Genomic DNA, 24,856 nt, shown 5'->3' with positions numbered 1-24,856 from the left:
CCAATAAGAGGTTTACACACTGATGGATTAACCCAGCAGGGTCAAACTCCGGTGCTGATAACACACAGGAATGTCACCCAACCAGTTCTCCGTCCCTGGATGGTGTGCCTGGAATTTGGGGGCATGGGACATTGATCTGCTTGTGTGACTGGTATGAATAGAGATCACGTTACTCTGCACATGGAATGGGACATGTGATTGCAGCTCACACGCCCAGGGACCGGCCCGTGTGAAGAACAAGAGGATGTGTTTCCACATTTGCCTACTCGCCGCAGTACTTTTAGATTGCAAGCTCATAGGGGCAGGAATGTCTTCCCTGCCTTATGTTAAACGTTGCCAAACTTCTCGGCTGTATCGTTGTACTGGGCTATGGAATATGTTGGTGTCTTATAAATAATAATAATAATGAGAAGAAAAGCAGTGGTGGAAGTGCCTTAGAAAGCAGTGGTACTGTGCCCATTTTACAAAATATAATTGAAATGTAATAAAGCGACTTATCTGACTTGGGGGAGCGTCCTCAGATGTTGTCCATTGGCCACTGGGTACCCCCAAATTTCCCCTTTTTTTCCCCGATGACATCATAACTTTTTTTGGGTGGCAGGACCCGGCCACTGACCTTGCAGCCATTTTTTGTCCCCCTGGCAACTATTCATCTTGCCAGTGGACACAACCCTTTGTCAATCGAGAACTGGGGGGTACCCGTAGGATGGGGAACCATGGGTCAAATCTGGGCAAACCCCCCCCACCCTCAATTCAGGTAAGTACAAATTGGGTCATTTAAAAATAGATCGTAAGCTCATCGGGGCAGACTTAGGAACATGATACCAGCATTATACAATGATGCCGAGTATGTCTGCTTCCACAGCGCCTCAGAGTCGTAGCAGCTGCACTGCCTGAAGCATCACTGACCTCTAACCTACGGCAATAATCATGGTGATAATGGTAACGGGGAAGCAATTTGCCATAATCCGCGTGTTTTGTTTTGCCCAGCACAGCCATACGTGCCCTGCAGACGTGTCCCGTGTCATGTAAAAGTGACACATGGAATTCCCTCCCATACGAGGTCTGTTTAACCCAGACGGTGGGCTACTCCAGCCCTCAAGGGCCACCAACAGGTCAGGTTTTCAGGAAATCCCTGCTTCAGCATAGGTGGCTCAATCAGTCCCAGCTTCAGCACAGCTGGCTCAATCAGTCCCAGCTTCAGCACAGGTGACTCAATCAGTCCCTGCTTCAGCACAGGTGACTCAATCAGTCCCTGCTTCAGCACAGGTGGCTCAATCAGTGGCTCAGTCTTTCTGAGCCACTGACTGAGCCACCTGTGCTGAAGCAGGGATATCCTTCAAACCTGACCTTGTGGTGGCCCTTGAGGACTGGAGTTGCCCCCCTTGCTGTAACCCCTTGGATGCCGCCATGCGTAGCAGGCCCCCTCTGGGTTCTAAAGGGTTAAGGGGCAAGGGTGGGCGCAACAGATATGCTGCACGGTCACCTGATTGGAGCATGTCAACCCAAACCCGCCCTCGTGCCCGTGAATACAATGCACGCGCCCACACCCCGTGCTGCAGCTATCTGTGAGTAATGTGCATTCCCTCCCTGTGACCCGCGTCTCTTTATGCCGATAACCCCCCCTACAAAGCCGGACTCCCCGGGGTCTGGGCAGTAATATAGTGCGATGATGCTGGCGGCCGCGCCGAACCAGTATATATATTTGCAGGACTATTGCAGAGACGCCGCTGTTTTTCCACTTACTCTCATTATTTCCACTTGGTTTTTATTGGAAGTGAAAGCGGATTCTTCTGTACAGGCTCATCCTTCCCTGCAGCAAAACTATTGCACGTGTCTCTTAGCGCACAGTCTGCCGAGATTTGCCTGGATAGATATGTAGATATTTCTGATTCGGTATCACTGCTTTTTAAATCGATACGATAACTGTGTAACGCCGCTAAGAACGGGCTGGGAAAAGGTGAGAGAAGGGGGTTCAGAAGGGGCCAAAATCAGCATCTATTTCTCAGCTGCACTTTTTGCTGTTTCAGAGGGTCTGTGCCTTCTACCAGGAGGGCTCAAGTCCAGTCCTCAAGGGCCACCAACAGGTCAGGTTTTCTGGATATCCCTGCTTCAGCACGGGTGGCTGATTCGACTGAGCCTCTGATTGAGCCACCTTTGCTGATGCAGGGACTGATTGAGCCAATTGGGCTGAAGCTGGGACTGATTGAGCCACCTGTGCTGAAGCAGGGTCTGATTGAGCCACCTGTGCTGATGCTGGGATATCCTGAAAACCTGACCTGTTGGGGACGGGATGGGGACAGGGGGGGGGGGGTGTCTTGAGGACTGAGTTGAGCCCCCCTTAGCTTATAGAACCAAAGTGAGCTGGTGGCATTATCGTGTTTTAAAAACATCTTTGAATTTTTTTTGAACTTTGAACATTTCCATAACTTTCTGAGCCATGTTTACTAAGCAGCGCTGTGGCCATTTCAAGTTGATGGGCTGTAAGGTGTGTTTTGGATTAACTCCACTTAGTAAACATGTCCTTTAATGCTTTTGATAGTTTTTTTTACAGTCTTTACCCCAATCTCTGCGGGAGATAAGACTGTTTGCCAGTGCTGAAGAGGAGTAGCTCCTATGCCTTAAATGCAGCAGACCCAGTGAAAAGCGAAACATAGTCATCATTCACAGGAGATGAACAAGTCAAACAGATACTTTAAGGGTTATGGAAGTTATAGAATGTTTCTGTCGCTGCGAATAACATTCAGGTGGATAACAGAGCTCCGTAAAGTCACTAAAACAGTTGTGGTCAGGTCTCATAAAGCCTCTTAAATGAGCTCCGCCAGTATCTTTTCAAGACATGAACCCTGTCTTTCCATGGCAAGGCTCCTGCGATATCCCCAAATGGGCCTGCAACACATTGCATAACTTTATATCAGACGTAGCTTAAAGAGGCTAAACAATTAAAAAAAAAATGTTGTTTTAATATATGCAGCCTTTATTGAAAATTAATTACCAAAGCTGCCGATCAATTTGTTCTCCCGCGATCGATCAGCAAAGATTCTGTTTCCCAGGCCTTAATGTTCTCATGCCGTTTGCGCATGTTTCCGGATAGAACTGTCCAGCGGAGTCTGGATTCCCCAGGAAAGCCAACGCAAAGAGCAAAACGCGTGGGACACAGTCACCACATCCCAGGCACACATTGCAGGTAAGGGAGGGTCTCATGGGAAGCACCATGAGACCCTCCCAGTATGCCCCGAGTATCTCTTAGGCCGTGTTCATGGGGGGGGGGGGGAGGGGTGGGGGTCGTTGCTACGTGTGTGCTCACATTCAAGACTCTTCTATGCTTCCTTATCGAAGGTAGCATAGTACTGGCAGCGATGTAGCGCATCGTCGCTGCTGCAGTTTGGAGAGACAAGTAAATTTGTCTTTCCAGGCTGCAGTCGCGTGACGTCAGCGTCACGTGAGCTGGTTCAGCAAATGAGGGCGAACCAGCGCCATGATGCGTCCGTGATGTGTTCGCCACGCCCCCAATCGCCTCCCCAATCTCCTGCAGCCAAGTGCACAGATCGCTGGGGCTGCAGGAGTGCGCGCGGGTCCGCGCACGGTAGCGTGTGATCTCACCATCACCATGAGCGCGGCCTTACACTGGTGGGAACCCTCAGACCTCACTGGATTGATGCCTTTAGTATATACTAGCTGATATACCCGGCGTTGCCCGGGATACAAACCCACAGACAAACATCCTGACAGACAAACATTTGAGAGAGATATATATATATACCAGAACACTCTCCTACACTCTCTGTACATTCTTCCTACCAATTAGATTGTAAGCTCTTCGGAGCAGGGACTCCTCTTCCTAAGTGTCACTTTTATGTCTGAAGCGCTTCTTCCCTCTATGTGTTATTTGTATTATTTGTTATTTATATGATTACCACGTGTATTACTGCTGTTCAGCGCTGTGTACATTAATGGCGCTATATAAATATACACATACATGCATGTCCTAGTGTGATGGTGCATTGGCAGGGATGCGCAACTCAAGTCCTCAAAGGCCACCAACAGGTCAGATTTTCAAGATATCCCCGCTTCAGCACAGGTGGCTCCAGTCTTCGAGGACTCGAGTTGCCCCCCCCCCCCCAGTGCCATGGAGTACCGTACCACTACTTTCTTACTTCTTAATTATATCTTGTTTTTAAAAAGCAAGAATTAATTTCAGATTCCTCCTCTTTACAGCATATATATTTTCTATACCTTGAGGAACAATTAGCCTGACACAGCAGGTTTTACTGGCTCTTGCATATGGAAAATGACTATTAGTAAATCACATCATTTAATATATTTTAATTGGCATACTGTCAAAATATTCAATTTTGTTAACATATATAATGAGATATCCGCACGGCTTCAAAATCATTCAGAAAGTATGTGGCGAAGGCAGAACTACCGTGCATGGACTGTATGGAATACTTCAACGTAATTGGTGCACGGGAACACGTGGAGAGACCCCAAATCTCTCCTAAACAAACTATGTAACACGCCTGGTGTTCCCAGCACTCCAAAAGGAAACAAGAAGACTGATGGTGTATCAATAAAGAGTGTGTATTGCAAGACACAGCATCGTAACGCAACTATATGTGAAGGCAAACAGGGAAATACAGAATGACTGCAGGTACAGCCTGAAGGGGAGTAGGGGAGGAGAGGGAGTGGGGGAGGAGAGGGAGTGGGGAAGGAGAGGGAGTGGGGGAGGAGAGGGAGTGGGGGAGGAGAGGGAGTGGGGAAGAAGAGGGAGTGGGGGAGGAGAGGGAGTGGGGGAGGAGAGGGAGTGGGGGAGGAGAGGGAGTGGGGGAGGAGAGGGAGTGGGGGAGGAGAGGGAGTGTGGGAGGAGAGGGAGTGGGAGAGGGAAGGGAGTGGGAGAGGGAAGGGAGTGGGGGAGGAGAGTGAGTGGGGGAGGAGAAGGAGTGGGGAGGAGAAGGAGTGGGGGAGGAGAGGGAGTGGGGGATGAGAGGGAGTGGGGGAGGAAAGGGAGTGGTAGAGGGGAACGTGAAATCACGGAAAAATGGGAAAAGGGTAGGAAAACCCCTAAGGGGGAAGGAGATGCGGGAGAACACGACGCGGGGGAACACGACGCGGGGGAACACGACGCGGGGGAACACGACGCGGGGGAACACGACGCGGGGAACACGACGCGGGGGAACACGACGCGGGGGAACACGACGCGGGGGAACACCATGCGGGAGAACACGACGCGGGGCCCGTTTGCCTTCACATATAGTTGCGTTACGATGCTGTGTCTTGCACTACACACTCTTTATTGATACACATCAGTCTTCTTGTTTCCTTTTGGAGTGCTGGGAACACCGGAGGGTTACGGCGTCACAATCATGGATACATAGTGCAGAATTAGTAGTATTTTAAGTGTCTCTCTCTGCGCCCATAGTAACAGCGATGGTGCGAGCGGCATCGCGAGCGCCAAAATCAAAATGCCGGAAGGCAATGCGCACGGCCATAAAGCGCGAGTGCACGAGCGCGACGGTGGCGACCGATACTTTGCGAGACAAATTTGTTTGAAATTGCCGCGCAAAGGCCGGGTCACTTGCGAGGTTTAGCCAATGAGGGTGAACCGCTCACGTGATGTCACGGGCACACCCCCCGGCACGCCTTTGCCACCCCCCGTCACGCTATCCTACAGGCCACGGATCGCTTCGAGTACAGGTGCGCGTGACGCCTTGCGCTCCGTCGCGGGCGCGCCTGTACTATACCTGAGGCCTAATGTTCGGGAGTTACACCATGTTCTAGTTGGCGGACTATTTTGAAGCTGGATCAACTATTTTTTTGGCCGACAGTTACAATATTTATTTAGTACAAGTGTCATTCCCCCCCCGTGTAATGGGTCAGGCTTATTGCTTACTTAAGAACAGCAAAAACCAGTTCTGCGATGACAAGGAAAGGCGCTAGATTGGGGGTGTTGCAGTCTTCTGGGAGCCGGCAGTCCACCTGTTTGTAGCTGTTTCATTCTTACAGATACTGTGTATTCCAGGCAGAAGAAACATGACTTTGGCACAAGAGATTCTTAGCCAGCTCCACCTTGCAGATAACGTAAGTGATCTCACATGCAATCAGTATTAGCTTTGTGTGTATGGCGCCCACATATTCCGCAGCGCAGTATAATGTGGCAGGGAGTGCAGTCTCTCTCTCTCTCTCTTCTCCCTCTCTCTCTTTTCTCCTTCTCTCTCTTCTCTTTCTCCCTCTCTCATCTCCCTCATTCTTATCCTTCTCCCTCTCGCTTCTCCTTCTCCCTCTCTCTTTTCCTCTCTTCCTCTCTCTTCTCCTTCTCTCTCTTCTCCTCTCTCCTTCCTCTCCCCGTAGGACAGGTATTTTGTAACATACAGTAGAGGCCAGCAGCAACATAATATCTATATAATGACATGCAGGTAATATCTATATAATGACATGCATGTAATATCTATATAATGACATGCAGGTAATATCTATATAATGACATGCATGTAATATCTATATAATGACATGCAGGTAATATCTATATAATGACATGCAGGTAATATCTATATAGTAATATCTATATAATGACACGCAGGTAATATCTATATAATGACATGAAGGTAATATCTATATAATGACATGCAGGTAATATCTATATAATAACATGCAGGTAATATCTATATAATGACATGTAGGTAATATCTATATAGTAATATCTATATAATGACATGCAGGTAATATCTATATAATGACATGCATGTCATATCTATATAATGACATGAAGGTAATATCTATATAATGACATGCATGTAATATCTATATAGTAATATCTATATAATGACATGCATGTAATATCTATATAGTAATATCTATATAATGACATGCAGGTAATATCTATATAATGACACGCAGGTAATATCTATATAATGACATGCAGGTAATATCTATATAATGAAGAGGTGTAGGTCATCGGGAAGCGCAAACCATGAAAAACAGAAAAATATTCTAATAGTGCAATATACGTGATATATAGTGGAATGATGTATATACAGGAATCTGTGCGCAAAATACTCACAAACATAAAGTGAGTGGTGATCACATAAAGGTATCTTTGAATAACAGCCCACCAGGAATGGTAATCGCAAGGAGCTTCAGGAGACCTTAGTAGGTAACAAAGGAAACGGACATAGTGCAGACTGTATGACAATTTATAAAAGGTTAGTGGTAAGGGATGCACTCACATGGTAATAAAAATAAACAAGCATATAGATCCTGCGAACTGGATCTCGGCAAGTGGAGCGTGTGTACTCTGCCTCCCCTGTGTCTCGGCGTGCGTGTCACTGGTGCGTCTCACCGAACCCGGAAACCGGAACTGACGTCATCCGCTCGCAGGGGCTCCAAACGCTTGTGGATCTCACTGGTCAGCGTCACTCTACGCGTTTCACCGCACTCATTATTCTATATAATGACATGAAGGTAATATCTATATAGTAATATCTATATAATGACATCTAATAATAGCACATGAATAACATGCGCTCTGGCCACTGGCCTCTCTGGAACTGGCGGGATAATGATGTTCCCAGTAGCGGTCTGAGCCTTTATTCCACAAGGTTATGTTCTTTATCCCTTGCACAAATTCACTAACACACTGATACACACGCAGATACACACGCAGATACACACACAGATATACACGCAGATATACACGCAGATATACACACAGATATACACGCAGATACACACGCAGATACACACACAGATACACACGCAGATATACACACAGATATACACGCAGATACACACGCAGATACACATGCAGATACACACGCAGATACACACGCAGATACACACTGATACACACGCAGATACACACTGGTATACAAACAGTACATACACATTAACACACTGATACAAGCAGATACACACGCAGATACACACGCAGATACACACACTGATACACACACACTAAGACACACGCAGATACACACGCAGATACACACGCAGATATACACGCAGATACACACGCAGATACACACACAGATACACACATTGATACACACGCAGATACACACGCAGATACACACGCAGATACACACGCAGATACACACACACTGAGACACATGCAGATACAAGCTGATACACACGCAGATACAAACGCAGATACACACGCAGATACACACCCTGAGACACACACAGTACACACACAGTACACACACTGGTATACAAAGAGTACATACACATTAACACACTGATACACACACAAAAGCACCGAGACAAGTCTAAACACAGACCCTGATACACACATGACTCTAATTTACACACAGACATACTGATACACACAGATACACTCATACACACACAGTACAGTATAGACAGATATACAAAGTGTAAATCAGACACACTGATATACACACTGATATACTCAGGCCTTCATGTGCACACTTACATACACACAGACCCACACCTGCATATATACTGTTATATATACTGCTGAATACAGACGGGGCGGCCTCCAGATTTCCCGGTGCACCATGTCAGCGCCTTGTGAGCACTCCCCGTTCACATCTGTATTTCTCTCCTCCCTCTGTCTCTCACTCTCCCCCTCTTTCTTGCTCACTCACTCTCACCCGTCTCTCTCTTACTCCCCTCCCTCCCCCACACCCCCTCTCTCCTTACACTTTTTCCCCTCTGCCCTTGGCCACACACAGACACACAAACACACACAATTCCCCTCCATACCCATACAATCCCCCCCTCCACAATCCCCATCACAATAAATCCCCCCCATAACACACACACACACAATACACCCCCAAAACAAAACAACACTACCCCCAATATTAAACACCACTAAACCCCCAAATACAGACAGACACCACTACCCCTCTCTCCCCCCCAAATACAGACACCACACACTTACCGACTCTCCCTAGCTGCTGCCTGTTTCTTCCCACGACATCCTCTCTTTCCCGCCGGGCCTGCCTCTCTCTCCTGTCGGTGCACGCTGGAAGCTGAGTCCAACTTCTGGGTGCGCCCATCTTCCGGTACGCAGCAGCGGGAGAGTCCCGGCGTGGGAAGAGGCAGGCAGTAGCTCGGGAGAGCCATGGTCTGGCGTTGGCAACCTAACCTCTGGTCGGGTGAAAGTTACAGTGCCAGCTGGCCGGGCCCTGGCCTGGAACATTTGTCCCGGCTTTCCCTCCCTGTCGGCGGCCCGAACAACAGATGTGCCGAATATTCACGTACGTTCGTGAACCAGGCGAAATTTGCATTTAAAATCAGCAAGCTTCACATAAAAATGTTTTGTGCCAAGCGTCACATGATAAACGTGAAAGGTCACATGACTTCATACACCACCACATACTCTGTGCCCCAGAATTGCACCACTTTTATCTTGATAGTATTTACAGTACAATAATACAAGGGAATTATTCTTGCTATAGTTACATTACAGCAAAAAAATCCTCTCTGCTCACCACACAGAAATAAAAGTCTCCTCTCTTTTCACCGCCTTGTTGCTGCTGTTTTCAGCAATCCCATCTTCGGAAATTCTGTAGTTGACGTTAGTTGCTGTAAATATGCCTCTTCGGGAGGTAAAAATGGCGGCTGCCTTTCAGATTCATTACAATAACGAGCTGATACCAGTGAACTAATAATCAGGTGAATATTCAGCAACAATTAGGATTGAAATAAAATGTAAAGTTCTTAATAGATCAGTACCACATGAGTGGCCAATGTGTTCACCTACCACATGAGTGGCCAATGTGTTCACCTACCACATGAGTGGCCATTGTGTTCACCTACCACATGAGTGGCCAATGTGTTCACCTACCACATGAGTGGCCAATGTGTTCACCTACCACATGAGTGGCCATTGTGTTCTCCTACCACATGAGTGGCCAAAGTGTTCACCTACCACATGAGTGGCCATTGTGTTCACCTACCACATGAGTGGCCAATGTGTTCACCTACCACATGAGTGGCCATTGTGTTCACCTACCACATGAGTGGCCAATGTGTTCACCTACCACATGAGTGGCCAATGTGTTCACCTACCACATGAGTGGCCATTGTGTTCTCCTACCACATGAGTGGCCAAAGTGTTCACCTACCACATGAGTGGCCATTGTGTTCACCTACCACATGAGTGGCCAATGTGTTCACCTACCACATGAGTGGCCAATGTGTTCACCTACCACATGAGTGGCCAATGTGTTCACCTACCACATGAGTGGCCAATGTGTTCACCTACCACATGAGTGGCCATTGAGTTCACCTACCACATGAGTGGCCCATGCGTTCACCTACCACATGAGTGGCCAATGCGTTCACCTACCACATGAGTGGCCAATGCGTTCACCTACCACATGAGTGGCCAATGCGTTCACCTACCACATGAGTGGCCAATGTGTTCACCTACCACATGAGTGGCCAATGTGTTCACCTACCACATGAGTGGCCAATGTGTTCACCTACCACATGAGTGGCCAATGTGTTCACCTACCACATGAGTGGCCAATGTGTTCACCTACCACATGAGTGGCCATTGAGTTCACCTACCACATGAGTGGCCCATGCGTTCACCTACCACATGAGTGGCCAATGCGTTCACCTACCACATGAGTGGCCCATGCGTTCACCTACCACATGAGTGGCCAATGCGTTCACCTACCACATGAGTGGCCAATGCGTTCACCTACCACATGAGTGGCAAATGCGTTCACCTCTGGCTCTCTTGGTAATGGACATACTCAGGGTTAGACTAATCCCAGTCTTTGTTCCCCTGTTGGCCTCTCAGACTTCTGCATGGGGAACGCTTGGTACAGTCAAACGCTACGTGAACTTTGAGCCTAGCAATGATGTGGAGAAACTTGCAGAAGCTCTGGCAGCCAAAGGTACAGGCTATTTTATAGAAATACACTGATATATCTCTTGTTTTCCAGTACATGTCTGGTACATACACAATAATTTGCTTTTATTTTTTTTAAGAGGTGTCCACTCCATTTAATCTATGAAACATGCCACTGTCCTTGGTTCTCTGTCACCCTAGGTGGGACTGAACCTTACAAAGCGTATTGCATGCTAACCTTGAACCATGTAAGAATGGGATTGATTGTAACTAAGGGACCTATTCTGTATGATGCCATGTTGCCCATCCAATGCTGGTGCATGGAAAGCTCCCCCGTTGAAGTCAATGGGGCTAACGGCACTATCGCAGCTTAGAGAATAAGCCTTAAAGTGTCTGTATATTAGTGTCTGTGTGTATGAATGTGTATGAGTGTGAGTGTATATACTATATAAGTGTGTATGAGTATCTTTATATACTGTATTAGTGTCTGTGTGTATGAGTGTCTAAGTGTGACTGTGTGTATATTAGTGTCTGAATGTGTGTGTGTGTGTGTGTCTGTATATATATTAGTGTCTGTATGTTTGAGTTTCTGATTGTGTGTCTGTGTGTACAGTATGAGTGTCTGAGTGTCTCTGTGTGTAAATTAGTGTCTGAATGTGTGTGTGTATAAGTGTCTGTATATATTAGTGTCTGAGTGTGTCTGCATGTATGAATGTGCATGAGTGACTGTGTATGCTGTAAGTGTGTCTTTATATATTAGTGCCTGTGTGTACATTCGTTTTGAAGACTGCCCAAGTACACACCCCTCTGTGTTGCTTTGCCTCTCAATATACAGTATGCCCTGTTTATTTCAATGACAACAGGTGGTAAACATCAGGCTATCCTTGACATAGTGACCTGCCGAAGCAATGACCAGAGGCAGCAGGTCATCAGTTTGTACAAGGAGGCGTTTAAGCAGGTAAGCCGGGGGAGACCCTGCACACACCCCACCTTTATTTATGGCCGTCTGACGTCCTCATCTATTACATATATATATATATATATATATATATACCCCAATAATTGTACAAATCAAACACAAATTAGTGTAGATATTCCCTTTTCCCCTATTTCTTCAGTAAGAACAATTAGCCGATAGAAAGGAACCCGGCATCTGGTAGGATGTTATTATCGTTTATTGGTAAAGTGTCAGCATATGTTACAGCGCGGTACCATGGGGGACACAGGATGATGTAAGTGACATAAACAGGGTGACATAAATAAGGACAAACAAGCGCACACAGATACGGAAGGTAAGGAGGATCCTGATCCCGAGAGCTTACACTCTAGAGCAGGGTGGCCTACTCCAGTCCTCAAAGGCCACCAACAGGTCAGGTTTTAAGGATGTCCCTGCTTCAGCACAAGTGGCTCAATCAGTGGGTCTGACTAAGCCACTGATGGAGTCACCTGTGCTGAAGCAGGGATATCCCTAATACCTGTCCTGCTGGTGGCTCTTGAGGACTGGAGTTGACAACCCCTTCTCTAGAGGGAATAAGGGACAATGTGAAAACAAAAGGTAATGCAGTGTGTCTCAGGATGCAGTGTGTCTCAGGGTGGAGTGTGTCTCAGGGTGGAGTATGTCTCAGGGTGGAGTATGTCTCAGGGTGGAGTATGTCTCAGGGTGGAGTATGTCTCAGGGTGGAGTATGTCTCAGGGTGGAGTATGTCTCAGGGTGGAGTATGTCTCAGGGTGGAGTATGTCTCAGGGTGGAGTATGTCTCAGGGTGGAGTATGTCTCAGGATGGTGTATGTCTCTGGTGTATGTCTCAGAATTGAGTATGTCTCAGGATTGAGTATTTCTCAGGATTGAGTATGTCTCAGGATGGTGTATGTCTCAGGGTGGAGTATGTCTCAGGATGGAGTATGTCTCAGGATGGAGTATGTCTCAGGGTGGAGTATGTCTCAGGGTGGAGTATGTCTCAGGGTGGAGTATGTCTCAGGATGGTGTATGTCTCTGGTGTATGTCTCAGGATTGAGTATGTCTCAGGATTGAGTATTTCTCAGGATTGAGTATGTCTCAGGATGGTGTATGTCTCAGGGTGGAGTATGTCTCAGGGTGGAGTATGTCTCAGGATGGAGTATGTCTCAGGATGGAGTATGTCTCAGGGTGGAGTATGTCTCAGGGTGGAGTATGTCTCAGGATGGAGTATGTCTCAGGATGGAGTATGTCTCAGGATGGAGTATGTCTCAGGATGGAGTATGTCTCAGGATGGTGTATGTCTCAGGGTGGAGTATGTCTCAGGGTGGAGTATGTCTCAGGATGGAGTATGTCTCAGGATGGAGTATGTCTCAGGGTGGAGTATGTCTCAGGGTGGAGTATGTCTCAGGATGGAGTATGTCTCAGGATGGAGTATGTCTCAGGATGGAGTATGTCTCAGGATGGAGTATGTCTCAGGGTGGAGTATGTCTCAGGGTGGAGTATGTCTCAGGGTGGAGTATGTCTCAGGGTGGAGTATGTCTCAGGGTGGAGTATGTCTCAGGGTGGAGTACGTCTCAGGGTGGAGTACGTCTCATGATGGAGTACGTCTCATGATGGAGTACGTCTCAGGATGGTGTACGTCTCAGGATGGAGTACGTCTCATGATGGAGTATGTCTCAGGGTGGAGTATGTCTCAGGGTGGAGTATGTCTCAGGGTGGAGTATGTCTCAGGATGGAGTATGTCTCAGGGTGGAGTATGTCTCAGGATGGAGTACGTCTCATGATGGAGTATGTCTCAGGGTGGAGTATGTCTCAGGGTGGAGTATGTCTCAGGGTGGAGTATGTCTCAGGGTGGAGTATGTCTCAGGGTGGAGTACGTCTCATGATGGAGTATGTCTCAGGATGGTGTATGTCTCAGGATGGAGTACGTCTCATGATGGAGTACGTCTCAGGGTGGAGTATGTCTCAGGATGGAGTACGTCTCAGGTTGGAGTATGTCTCAGGGTGGAGTATGTCTCAGGGTGGAGTACGTCTCATGATGGAGTGTGTCTCAGGGTGGAGTATATCTCAGGGTGGAGTACGTCTCATGATGGAGTATGTCTCAGGATGGAGTACGTCTCAGGTTGGAGTATGTCTCAGGGTGGAGTATGTCTCAGGGTGGAGTACGTCTCATGATGGAGTACATCTCTGGCTGGAGTATGGGGCAGCCACACAGCTGATCCCATTAAGGTTTGGGGGTGTGGGTGAAGATTATGACTTCTCATGTAGCCAGCCAAAAACACACCCTTTGTAAACAATTTCACAATCTTGTTGTCTTAAGCTAATAAAACCACCGAAAGCAAAGAAATGGCTGCTTTTGTTTCTTTAGAAATTACACATTGCATTTCTTTGGGGCAAACACGGTATTTTTTTACCCTTAAACTCCCCCCCCCCACCACACACACACACACACACACACACACACACACACACACACACACACACACACACACACACACACACACACACACACACACACACACACACACACACACACACACACACACACACACACACACACACACACACGTTTTCTTTTTATGCTGTAGAGTCAATAAAGATAAGGGGGGGGGGAGGGGATCTTCCTCTGCTATATCTTGTTAAAGAGGCAGTCCCCGCGGCACTTTAAAAATAAAAAATACTTTTTTCGGTTTTAATATACGCAGCCTTTGATTACTTTTATTGAAAACGAATTACCTAAGCTGCCGATCAATTAATTCTCCCGTGATCGATTAGCAAAGTTCCTGCTTCCCAGGGTTCACTAAATGACTGTCTTTCAGTCTCAATCAATCCTTCAGTCTGTGTAACTCAGCAGCTACAATGTATTCTTATGTTACTAAGGTAAAATTATCTACTGTTACAGTTTGCGCTCAAACTGCTGGGAATATTGGCAACATATCACAAACAGGAAAGTGTTGCAAAGATTTGGCACTGCTGGGGAGGGGGGCTAAAACCTGCTATAGAGATCAAAGGATGATCCGTATATTAACACATTACAAATGGCATTAAGAGTTGAACTGAAAATAAATGTAGTAAGTATTATCTAATACTACAGAACTAATTTATACAAATAAATAAAACACATGTAGGATATTGTGTGAACTACTCGTTTAAACACACAGTGACATCTGGGAGCAGCCAGGGGAATTCAAACCCCTCCCACGTCTCAGCTCACTACGCTTACCTAATAACTTGCAATGATGTGAAAATACTTATACAGTAGGTGTCAGATTTGAGTTAAATGGCGTAAATCACCAGATGTGACCCCTTAATCATGTCACTGAGGGAGACTGCCCTTTAAATAGTTGTGTGGTAAGATCACCGTGCGGTTAGTACTGTGTGTGGTAAGATCACCGTGCGGTTAGTACTGTGTGTGGTAAGATCACCGTGCGGTTAGTACTGTGTGTGGTAAGATCACTGTGCGGTTAGTACTGTGTGTGGTAAGATCACCGTGCGGTTAGTACTGTGTGTGGTAAGATCACCGTGCGGTTAGTACTGTGTGTGGTAAGATCACTGTGCGGTTAGTACTGTGTGTGGTAAGATCACCGTGCGGTTAGTACTGTGTGTGGTAAGATCACTGTGCGGTTAGTACTGTGTGTGGTAAGATCACTGTGCGGTTAGTACTGTGTGTGGTAAGATCACTGTGCGGTTAGTACTGTGTGTGGTAAGATCACCGTGCGGTTAGTACTGTGTGTGGTAAGATCACCGTGCGGTTAGTACTGTGTGTGGTAAGATCACTGTGCGGTTAGTACTGTGTGTGGTAAGATCACTGTGCGGTTAGTACTGTGTGTGGTAAGATCACTGTGCGGTTAGTACTGTGTGTGGTAAGATCACTGTGCGGTTAGTACTGTGTGTGGTAAGATCACTGTGCGGTTAGTACTGTGTGTGGTAAGATCACCGTGCGGTTAGTACTGTGTGTGGTAAGATCACCGTGCGGTAAGTACTGTGTGTGGTAAGATCACCGTGCGGTTAGTACTCTGGGTGGTAAGAACACCGTGTGGTTAGTACTGTGTGTGGTAAGATCACCGTGCGGTTAGTACTGTGTGTGGTAAGAACACCGTGCGGTTAGTACTGTGTGTGGTAAGATCACCGTGCGGTTAGTACTGTGTGTGGTAAGAACACCGTGCGGTTAGTACTGTGTGTGGTAAGATCACCGTGCGGTTAGTACTGTGTGTGGTAAGATCACCGTGCGGTTAGTACTGTGTGTGGTAAGATCACCGTGCGGTTAGTACTGTGTGTGGTAAGATCACCGTGCGGTTAGTACTGTGTGTGGTAAGATCACCGTGCGGTTAGTACTGTGTGTGGTAAGATCACGTGTGGTTAGTACTGTGTGTGGTAAGATCACGTGCGGTTAGTACTGTGTGTGGTAAGATCACCGTGCGGTTAGTACTGTGTGTGGTAAGAACACCGTGTGGTTAGTACTGTGTGTGGTAAGATCACCGTGCGGTTAGTACTGTGTGTGGTAAGATCACCGTGCGGTAAGTACTGTGTGTGGTAAGATGACCGTGCGGTTAGTACTCTGGGTGGTAAGAACACCGTGCGGTTAGTACTGTGTGTGGTAAGAACACCGTGTGGTTAGTACTGTGTGTGGTAAGAACACCGTGCGGTTAGTACTGTGTGTGGTAAGAACACCGTGCGGTTAGTACTGTGTGTGGTAAGAACACCGTGCGGTTAGTACTGTGTGTGGTAAGAACACCGTGTGGGAAAACCTCACTGCCAGTGCTTTAAGGTAAACATTTCTCTTCTGTGTAGGATCTGGTGCAGAACCTTCAAGGAGCCCTGTCTGGAAGCCTGGAGAACGTGATTGTGGGATTGCTGAAGACGCCGGCTGAGTACGATGCACAGGAGCTAAAAGCAGCAATGAAGGTGAGAAAATCTTTATCAAAACCAGTGCTAAAAACAGCCCAAAAAAGGTTCAAATGTCAAATTCCTCATGCGTCCCACCCCGTCACCGTGCCGCTGCACTGAGAAGACTCCTCACCGGTGTGGAGTCGGTCTCACTGATTTGAGCATGACAGAAAACTCATTGAGAAGTCAGCACTTTTCCAATTATGGGCCTATTCTATAAGCCTCGATAAGACACTTATCGAGCACTTATCGGCCAAAATGCCGACTGCTATTCTGTAAGCCTCGATAAGTGGGCGATAAAGGCATGAAATCGCCCAAATTTTCAGCCGTCAAAAAAAAAAAACGGCGTGTGAGCGGTGATAAGCCACTTATCGGCAGGTTCTGAAACTCGAGCAATTCTAACAGCCGTGATTAGCTTATCAAGGATAATCGCGGCTCTAGAATGGCGAGTTTCTCCCAAAATCCTCACGCCAGGAAAAGTTAGCATGAGGCGGGGGAGAACCTTCTGAGAAGGAGGCGAGAGAGGACTTAGAAAAAAAATGTTTTTTTTCTGCAGCAGATTGATGCCGGGAGTCTCCGGAGCTGATACCCATTAATATCAGCACCGGACACCCCCGGCATAAACCACATGCAATAAAAATGCATTTCATTACCTTAGCGACTGACTGCTAAGGCAATGAAGGGGTTAACTATTAGTGACATGCTTATTGTGGGTAGTGGGTGTGGGTGAAGGTGGTATTTGGCCCTTGGCGGGTGTTTATGCGTTGCTGGGGGGAAAGGGGTTTGTGGGTGGAGTTAACCCTTCATTACCTTTGTGGTTAATACCGTTAAGGTAATGAAGGAGTTAACCCCCCCCCCCACTACCCACTCGGTAGGTATAAACACCCACCAAGGGCCAAATACCAACTACACCCATCCTCACTACCCACAATGAAGATTTTAAAACACAACAACACTACTACCCACCTCCTCTACCCCCAACAACCTTCCCCCCAACACATACAGTACAGTAATGGGCAACATTACTATTATCCACATATGGATAACAGTACATTTACCCATTATAAAATCAAACAATAGCCATCCAACAATAACAAAGTAAATAAAACGTTCTACTTACCCCTGCCATCATGAAGGGTGTCCTCATCAGCATACTGCAGGTCCATGTCCTCCGATGCCAGCAAGAATACAAGAAAAAATACAATCTAATGGCCCCTAACCCCTTAATCACCTTAGCGATTAATAACCGCTATAGTAATTAAGGGGTTAATCCATGTCCAACGATACCCACCCAGGAGGCATAACCACCCACCCGGGACCCACTATACCCACCCTCTACCCATTGATTGGCACAGTGGTATATCATACCCATATAATATGGGCATGATAAGCCACTATATAACTCAATGGTCACCCAAAATTATTAAGGTCAAAAAGAAACAACAATCAAAGAAATACACAAGCACCTAAACACCCCAACAATAAAAGAACTAAATAGTCTAATAGTACACATCACAAATAATTATCTATCACCAAATAGCACATTTTTACAATTATGTTATTCCAAAACAATACAATTAAATAAACAACTATCCAAGCAAACTGTTAAACAAATAAAACCACTAGCCAAACAAAATAAATAATTGAAATAAATAAATAAATAAAGGCACTAGCCAACAAAACAAATAATTAATTTAAACCACTAGCCAACAAAAGAATTAATTAAAAACACTATCGCAGGTAATCGAGGCTTTCTGAATACCGTGATAGCAACGCTCCAAAAAACTGGCGCCGTAACCGACAGGGTGATTTTTTTTATGAAGGCTTATAGAATAGGCCCCTAAATGTCATATTGCCCGATATTTCCTTTGACCCACATTTAGCTGTATAAGCTGTTTACTGCAGCAGGAGAATGCTTTTAGGGAATCCACGTAATAAAATGGATGGGATGCGAAAAAAACATGTCCATTGGATGCTTATTTCCATGTCACTACCCAGAATCCTTGTCTGCAGCTTAACCACGGCATGGCGGTAGATGAAGCAGGTTTGGGAACCTGTAGCAGACATGCAGAAACACTCGTGGCTGTGCAGTAGAGGGAAGCATTTATCAGATAAAAAGAAGTCCTAGAACAAGAGGCTGTGCTAGGCAGCTGTAGGGTTGGAGGTTCAAAGGAAAATGTGAAGTAGTATTTCACTGAAGAGGTAGTGGTTGCGTGGAACAGCCTCCCAGCAGAGGTGGTGGCAGTGCGCAGCAATGAACATAGCAGGGCTCACTGGCTGCTCACCTGTGGCTTTGCCTCGGCAGGGGTTGGGGACAAATGAAGCCACGCTGAATGAAATCCTTTGCACCAGATCAAACCTGCAGCTCAGAGAGATCCAAGCCCGCTACAAACAAGGTAAAGCCTGGTGGACACAGAGTGTATTGCAGTGGGGAGGGGGCGGACCTGGGGTTACACACAGGAGAGGCGCCTGTATGCACAGCACTGGATAGAATATATCATTACAGGTGACAGATTAGAGTTTGCGAAACATTTTCTTGGAATGTCGCCCTCTCCCTGATATTTTTGCAGAAATTACAGTTGCTTTAAAATAGGCAACTTTTCACAATTGTGGCCCAGATGTTGTGAAAATGGCAATATTTTGTCATTTCTCCGCCAGATTTCTGTGTTAATTTTGAATATTTTTGTCACCTAAACAAGCAAATTGTCTCCCTGCAGTTTAAAAATAATAATTGAAAAAAAATGTCCAATCTAGCTTTTTGAACATTATAAATAAATATATACACACAGACACAGACACAGACACAGACACAGACACAGACACAGACACAGACACAGACACACACACACACACACACACACACACACACACACACACACACACACACACACACACACACAAACACACACATGCATATCAGACTTCCCCCCCATACTTGTGTGAATTTTGTCTCTCGAATTCCACCTACAGATTTTAAAACCGACCTGGAGAAAGACCTTTCTTCAGAGACGAGTGAGAGTTACACAGAACTCCTCCTGGCATTAGCTAAGGTAATTAATACTTTCCTGCTGCTGCGTTGTACGCTCTTTCAAGAGAACAATATCCTGATCTCTTTATTTGCTCCCAGGGCAAGAGGGAAAAGGATTCTGGGATTATTGACTATGGCCAGATTGACCAGGACTCCAAGGTTGGTATTAGTGTCTTTACAGATACAGCAGGCTGCACTGAGCCTTATAGTGTATTTATTGTATTGTATGTCTTTATTTATATAGCGCCATTAATGTACATAGCGCTTCACAGTAGTAATACATGTGGTAATCGAATAAATAACAGATAATATAAATAACAGATCATGGGAATAAGTGCTTTAGACATAAACATAACATTAAGGAAGAGGAGTCCCATATAGTGGGATATTCTGCATCAGCTCTGCCATATAATATGGGAACTCTGTGATAATCTGCTTTATACAAGGATATATTATAGTAATTAATTCGTATTCAACTATGAATCTACAAAATAAGGAAGGTGTGGTATATTAGTCTAATATGTCCTACGTATTTAAATATCTATTGCTATGCTAATTTTAGGAGTATCTTACTTTATATGCTATTAGGTTTGATATCTATTAGTATATTTGTCCATCATTTATCCTTTAATTAGTAAAAAAAAAGTCAATTATTTTCTATAGGATAAGTTTTCTAATGTTACGTTAAAAATACATTGGCCCCTTTTTACTAAGCAGTGCTATTCTGGCGCAGGAAGACACCTTTCAATTTGTTCAAGTAAATAGTGTGAATAATGACGGTGAGGGTTTCAATGAGTTGATGTCACTTGAAGCTGCATCGTGTCCTGTAGGGCTCACATATAGACGAATGGCTCTTATATTTAATGGCTCCGCCAACGGTTTCCAGTATAAAAACCCCTCACCGATGAAGACTATTTATATTATTTATTTATACCTAAACTATTTTATCGGAGACTAAAGAAGTGCACAACAAGTGACTCATGTGGAGCAAGGCCAGCTAAATATTTATGGCTGCTTACCTTTTTTGTCCAACTTTTCACAGGCTCTGAGTGCATTAGGAAATAAGAACTCTCCCAACGCCGGTCAATGGATCAAAATTTTAACAGAGCGCAGTCCGGGGCATCTCAGAAGAGGTAACCTTTTTAGGACATAGAATTTGCTGGGAAATCAGAACCACTTGGCCCAAACTTGTCTGCCCATTGTCCTATCTCCTGCTAGTAGGGACTTAGATTACTCTCATATGCAGGATACACATACACGGAGAATGTCCATCGCTCTCCAATCGTTAATAGAGACAAAGATAATTATACAAGAACCGGTCAACACCAAAGTTTTGGCCGGAAAAGATTCCCAAAAATTGTACTCATTGGGGGGCAAAAAGTAGGTAGGACAATGTATAGTCCCAGGTAATGATAACCTAACAGATGCCATATAACGAGAATAATATAATTGTATTGAACACAATAGTGGTAACAATATATCATGGGGTGAAAGGTATATGTAAAAGTGTATTAAAATCTTGGTGGTGGAGATGCTGTATAACATTCAGGATAGCCTGATGTCTGACCCAAACATTTCCGAATTCTCTTGCTTTATTAGACTCTACCGTCTCTGCTGGGAGGCCATTCCACTACTCCACCACCCTTTCTGTAAATCACTTCCTCACATTTCCCCTGAGCCTCTCGCACTCCGTGACCTCTTGTCCTAACGCTTCTCTTCCTCTGACACATGCTTCCTTCAGTCTTTCCTGGCACATTTTATGGTGTCTAGACCAGGGTTGCGCGAACTTCCTGCGCTGCGCCCCCCTGCCTGCTCCCCCCCCTGTGTCGTGCCCACGCCTCTGGATCATGTGATGTCACATCATGTGACCCACAGCATCATTTGACGCCGCGTCTCCATGGCAACGGGAGTCATGTCACATGGCCAAATGACGCAGTGTTGTCATGGAGACGAGTGGACACGGAAGCCGGGTAAGTGAGTCGCGCCCCCTCCCCCCCAAAGTCTTGCGCCCCCAGTTTGCTAACCGCTGGTCTGGACCATGCTCACAGTCATTCATATAAACCAGTGCTCTCCTTACTTGTTGAAAGTGTATATCAGATCCTCCATTTTAAATCCCCGTGCAATCACTACTTAACGCAGCCATCCGGCAATGCGCTCCTTTCAGATACTCTAGAGACAAAAATTCGAAGTAGCGCACGACACAAATGGTGTCCAAATATGCGGAAACCGTGCGGCTTATTATATCATATGCAGGGAAGGAATACAAACAGGACGCTTCGGGGGGGTACAAGCTCCCTTTGTCTGATCCACAGTCTTCTTTACATACGTATAACATCTTATAATAAACAAATCAAAACCCAGGTGTGGAACAAGGTAATTATATGCCACAAACATCCTGATCTCTATGCCACTCACATACGCAGTCCTGCGATTAACATAGAATTAAAGCAGGGGGTCTCCGGAGCTGAACCCCATTAATTTCAGCTCCGGGGGCCCCCCCCGATTCCGGAGATACAGACCTCCGTAGGGGGTGCCGGTAACCGCTTCGGCTGAGCAAGCAGGAATCGCATGGACGCTTTACTAAGCTCCCACGGCCTACGGGCCAATAGGAAGCCGTGATGTCATCCGGTGCAGCTTTCTATTGGCTGACTTGACACAGGAGCTTTGAAAAAGTAGGGAGATACCGGCGCCCTCTTCAGGAGGTCTGTATCTCTGGAAGCAGGGGGTCCCGGAGCTGAAATTAATGGGGATCTGCTCCAGAGACGCACTTCTTCAATCCCGATTTAAAATAAATAAAACTGCTCCTTCAATGGATTGCTCCTTTAACATCATATTTACAGATAACAGTATATCTATATATTTATTATTTATATTGATTTGTTAATTACAAGATATTCTATGTCTATTAAGGAGACTGTGGGTCACACCATTTAATGACCTGACGAAGGCAGGTTGTATTTCCTCGAAACATAACGCCTGTTTGTGTACTCTCCATATAGGACAATATCGGCGCAGAAAAGACTTTCTTTTGTAGAAATCATGTTTTATATATATATATATATATATATATATATATATATATTTCCTTACAAATATGTCTGAAAGTTGAAAAAAAAAAAAACACCCTGTGATTACATTTTGTAATTTAAACAAGTAAATTAATATACAAGATCTACTCGTAGGATCTAATAAACCGCGCGGTTTGCGCATATTTGGACGCTATTCCTGCCGTGCTGATACTTTGAATTTTTGCCTCTCGTGTATATTTCAGTCGCCCTTCTTTGCACATTCTCCAATTTATTTATTCTGATTTTTATTTTGGCATGATATGTTTTTTTTATTTAGCTGATTATTGTTAAGACTTACAGGCAGCAATCCAAGTGGCATAAATAATAGTGATATCGAGTGCGATATTAAAACGGATCTGCATTTATTACATTTTGGGCTGAAGCCCCTTGAACTGTAGTTATTTTTAAAAACAAAGCACTTTCTTAAAAAAAAAAAAAAATGAAGTGGAAATGGAAGTTTGCAAATAAAAAAAAAAACAACCAAAAAATAATATAGTGATACCGTCTGATTTAATAATTTCATACATATTTACATATTTACATTTATTACACCTTAGTGACAAAGAGCTTTAAATTGTCATTTAGAAATACTTCAGGAATACTTATGATGTATGTAGGAGACACGTGCAGAGGTAGAACCAGGGAGACATACACTATTTGGGGAAAGTACACCATGGCTTTTATTCAGCCTGTAGCTTTAAGCAATACAATTTAAGGAAGCACACAAATAAACAAAGGTCCTATCCCTGTGTTAGGGCTAACTCACTTTCCCAGTCCCTATCTGCAGGGCTGGGAGGATAGGGCTCTTGCCAACCTATGACCCCAAAGACCAAAGAGGGGCCTGCAAGCAGGGGGCCCTTTATGTCAGTCTCGGGGTTGTGTCCGTTGGGGGGCCACCCGCTGGTGGGTTCCACGGTCAGCTGCAACCTGGGTGTAGAGCAGGGGTGCGCAAACTAGGGGGTGCAGCGGTTCAGAGGGAATGACTTCCCAAAAGGCATTTAAATTGAATGCCGGGGATCACGCGAGACCTCTGTAACTTTACTTACCAGTGACGCATCGCCATGGCAACTCAGCGTCAAATGACTCCGCGGGGTCACGTGGCCCCCGCAGAGTCATTTGATGCCGGAACCGAGCAGGGGAGGGGGCGCAAGCAGGGGAGTGCAGGGAGAAGAGTTTGCGCACCCCTGATGTATAGGGTCTGGTGTCAGGGTGTCTTGCAGGCAGCACACTCCTTCTGTGCTCAAGACAATTGTTCCTGTGAGTCCCTTGCTGGCAGCACAGTCCCTCCGTGCTTAAGAGATCTCCTGCAGGTTTCACAGGAGGCTTTTCTACCTGTCTGCTCAGCCAGGTGGAGACTGGTTAATTGTCTGAAGCTGCAATTAACCAGCTCCCTGCTGGATTCCTCAGACCTATACAGGCTTTCTATTGAAGCCCTTTTAGATTGGGATTCTGCCCGGTCACAATATATGTAAATAATCCCTTTTTATTTCAGAAAAGGAATGTGTAATTATACATTTGCAGATACAAAAGTAGCAACACTTGGTGTGGGAATAGAAAAGTAGCCATTTTTGCCATCACAATTTGGCCACAGTCTTTCTTTAAGATGAAATAAATCGACCCCTCCCTTGCTACAGGGGTGATACAGTACTATACAGCAGATTGTAAAAACAAATAGCATGACAATTTGAAATATACCACTTTCATATATCACTGACTTCTGCAATGTAAAATGTTAACACAGAAATCCAAATAGGGTATAAGGCCCTAGAAGGACAAGAAACCCACAATTGCACTCTATGAGGACCAACACTTGGTGGGACTGACAAAATATCCCAGGCTGGTAGCCTACAGTGCTACAGGACGCAAAACAAAAAAGTTTTATTAATATACACTACTAGGGAACAAAAACAGGGAGTGTCGGGTGTAATCAAGGTGTATTAAAAGATAGGGTGGTGGTGACACAGAATAGAGGTTAATAATTCCTCTCCAGCTCACAATGGAACATCTCATATATAGGAGAATATATGTCAAACCATCTATGGAGTATCAACCATCAGGTATCCACAGAAAAATGCTAAAATT

General features: G+C 45.5%; 1 protein-coding gene across 3 annotated transcripts in view; it reads left to right on the top strand.

Moving 5' to 3' along the window:
- The first annotated feature begins 1,423 nt into the window (after positions 1-1,423).
- ANXA9 (annexin A9) overlaps positions 1,424-24,856 on the top strand; it is a 33,857-nt gene continuing 10,424 nt past the window's right edge. Inside the window, exons 1-9 of one of the 3 annotated variants that reach the window (XR_012802583.1) lie at positions 1,424-1,568; positions 6,023-6,081; positions 10,784-10,880; positions 11,698-11,792; positions 16,583-16,696; positions 18,984-19,074; positions 19,649-19,728; positions 19,806-19,865; positions 20,749-20,839. Coding sequence is in view for 2 of the 3 variants with exons in the window: in XM_075607559.1 (XP_075463674.1) it covers positions 1,472-1,568; positions 6,023-6,081; positions 10,784-10,880; positions 11,698-11,792; positions 16,583-16,696; positions 18,984-19,074; positions 19,649-19,728; positions 19,806-19,865; positions 20,749-20,839 (784 nt within the window). In the remaining variant the exon portion in view is untranslated. Of the gene's footprint in view, positions 1,569-1,808; positions 1,961-6,022; positions 6,082-10,783; positions 10,881-11,697; positions 11,793-16,582; positions 16,697-18,983; positions 19,075-19,648; positions 19,729-19,805; positions 19,866-20,748; positions 20,840-24,856 lie in introns of those variants that run through there. The other 2 variants (XM_075607559.1, XM_075607560.1) reach the window with 2 other exon arrangements.

Source organism: Ascaphus truei, chromosome 7 (genome assembly GCF_040206685.1).
Source record: "Ascaphus truei isolate aAscTru1 chromosome 7, aAscTru1.hap1, whole genome shotgun sequence".
NCBI lineage: Eukaryota > Metazoa > Chordata > Amphibia > Anura > Ascaphidae > Ascaphus > Ascaphus truei.
The sequence above is the reverse complement of the archived record's forward strand: the minus strand, read 5'-3'. Positions and strand labels throughout refer to the sequence as shown.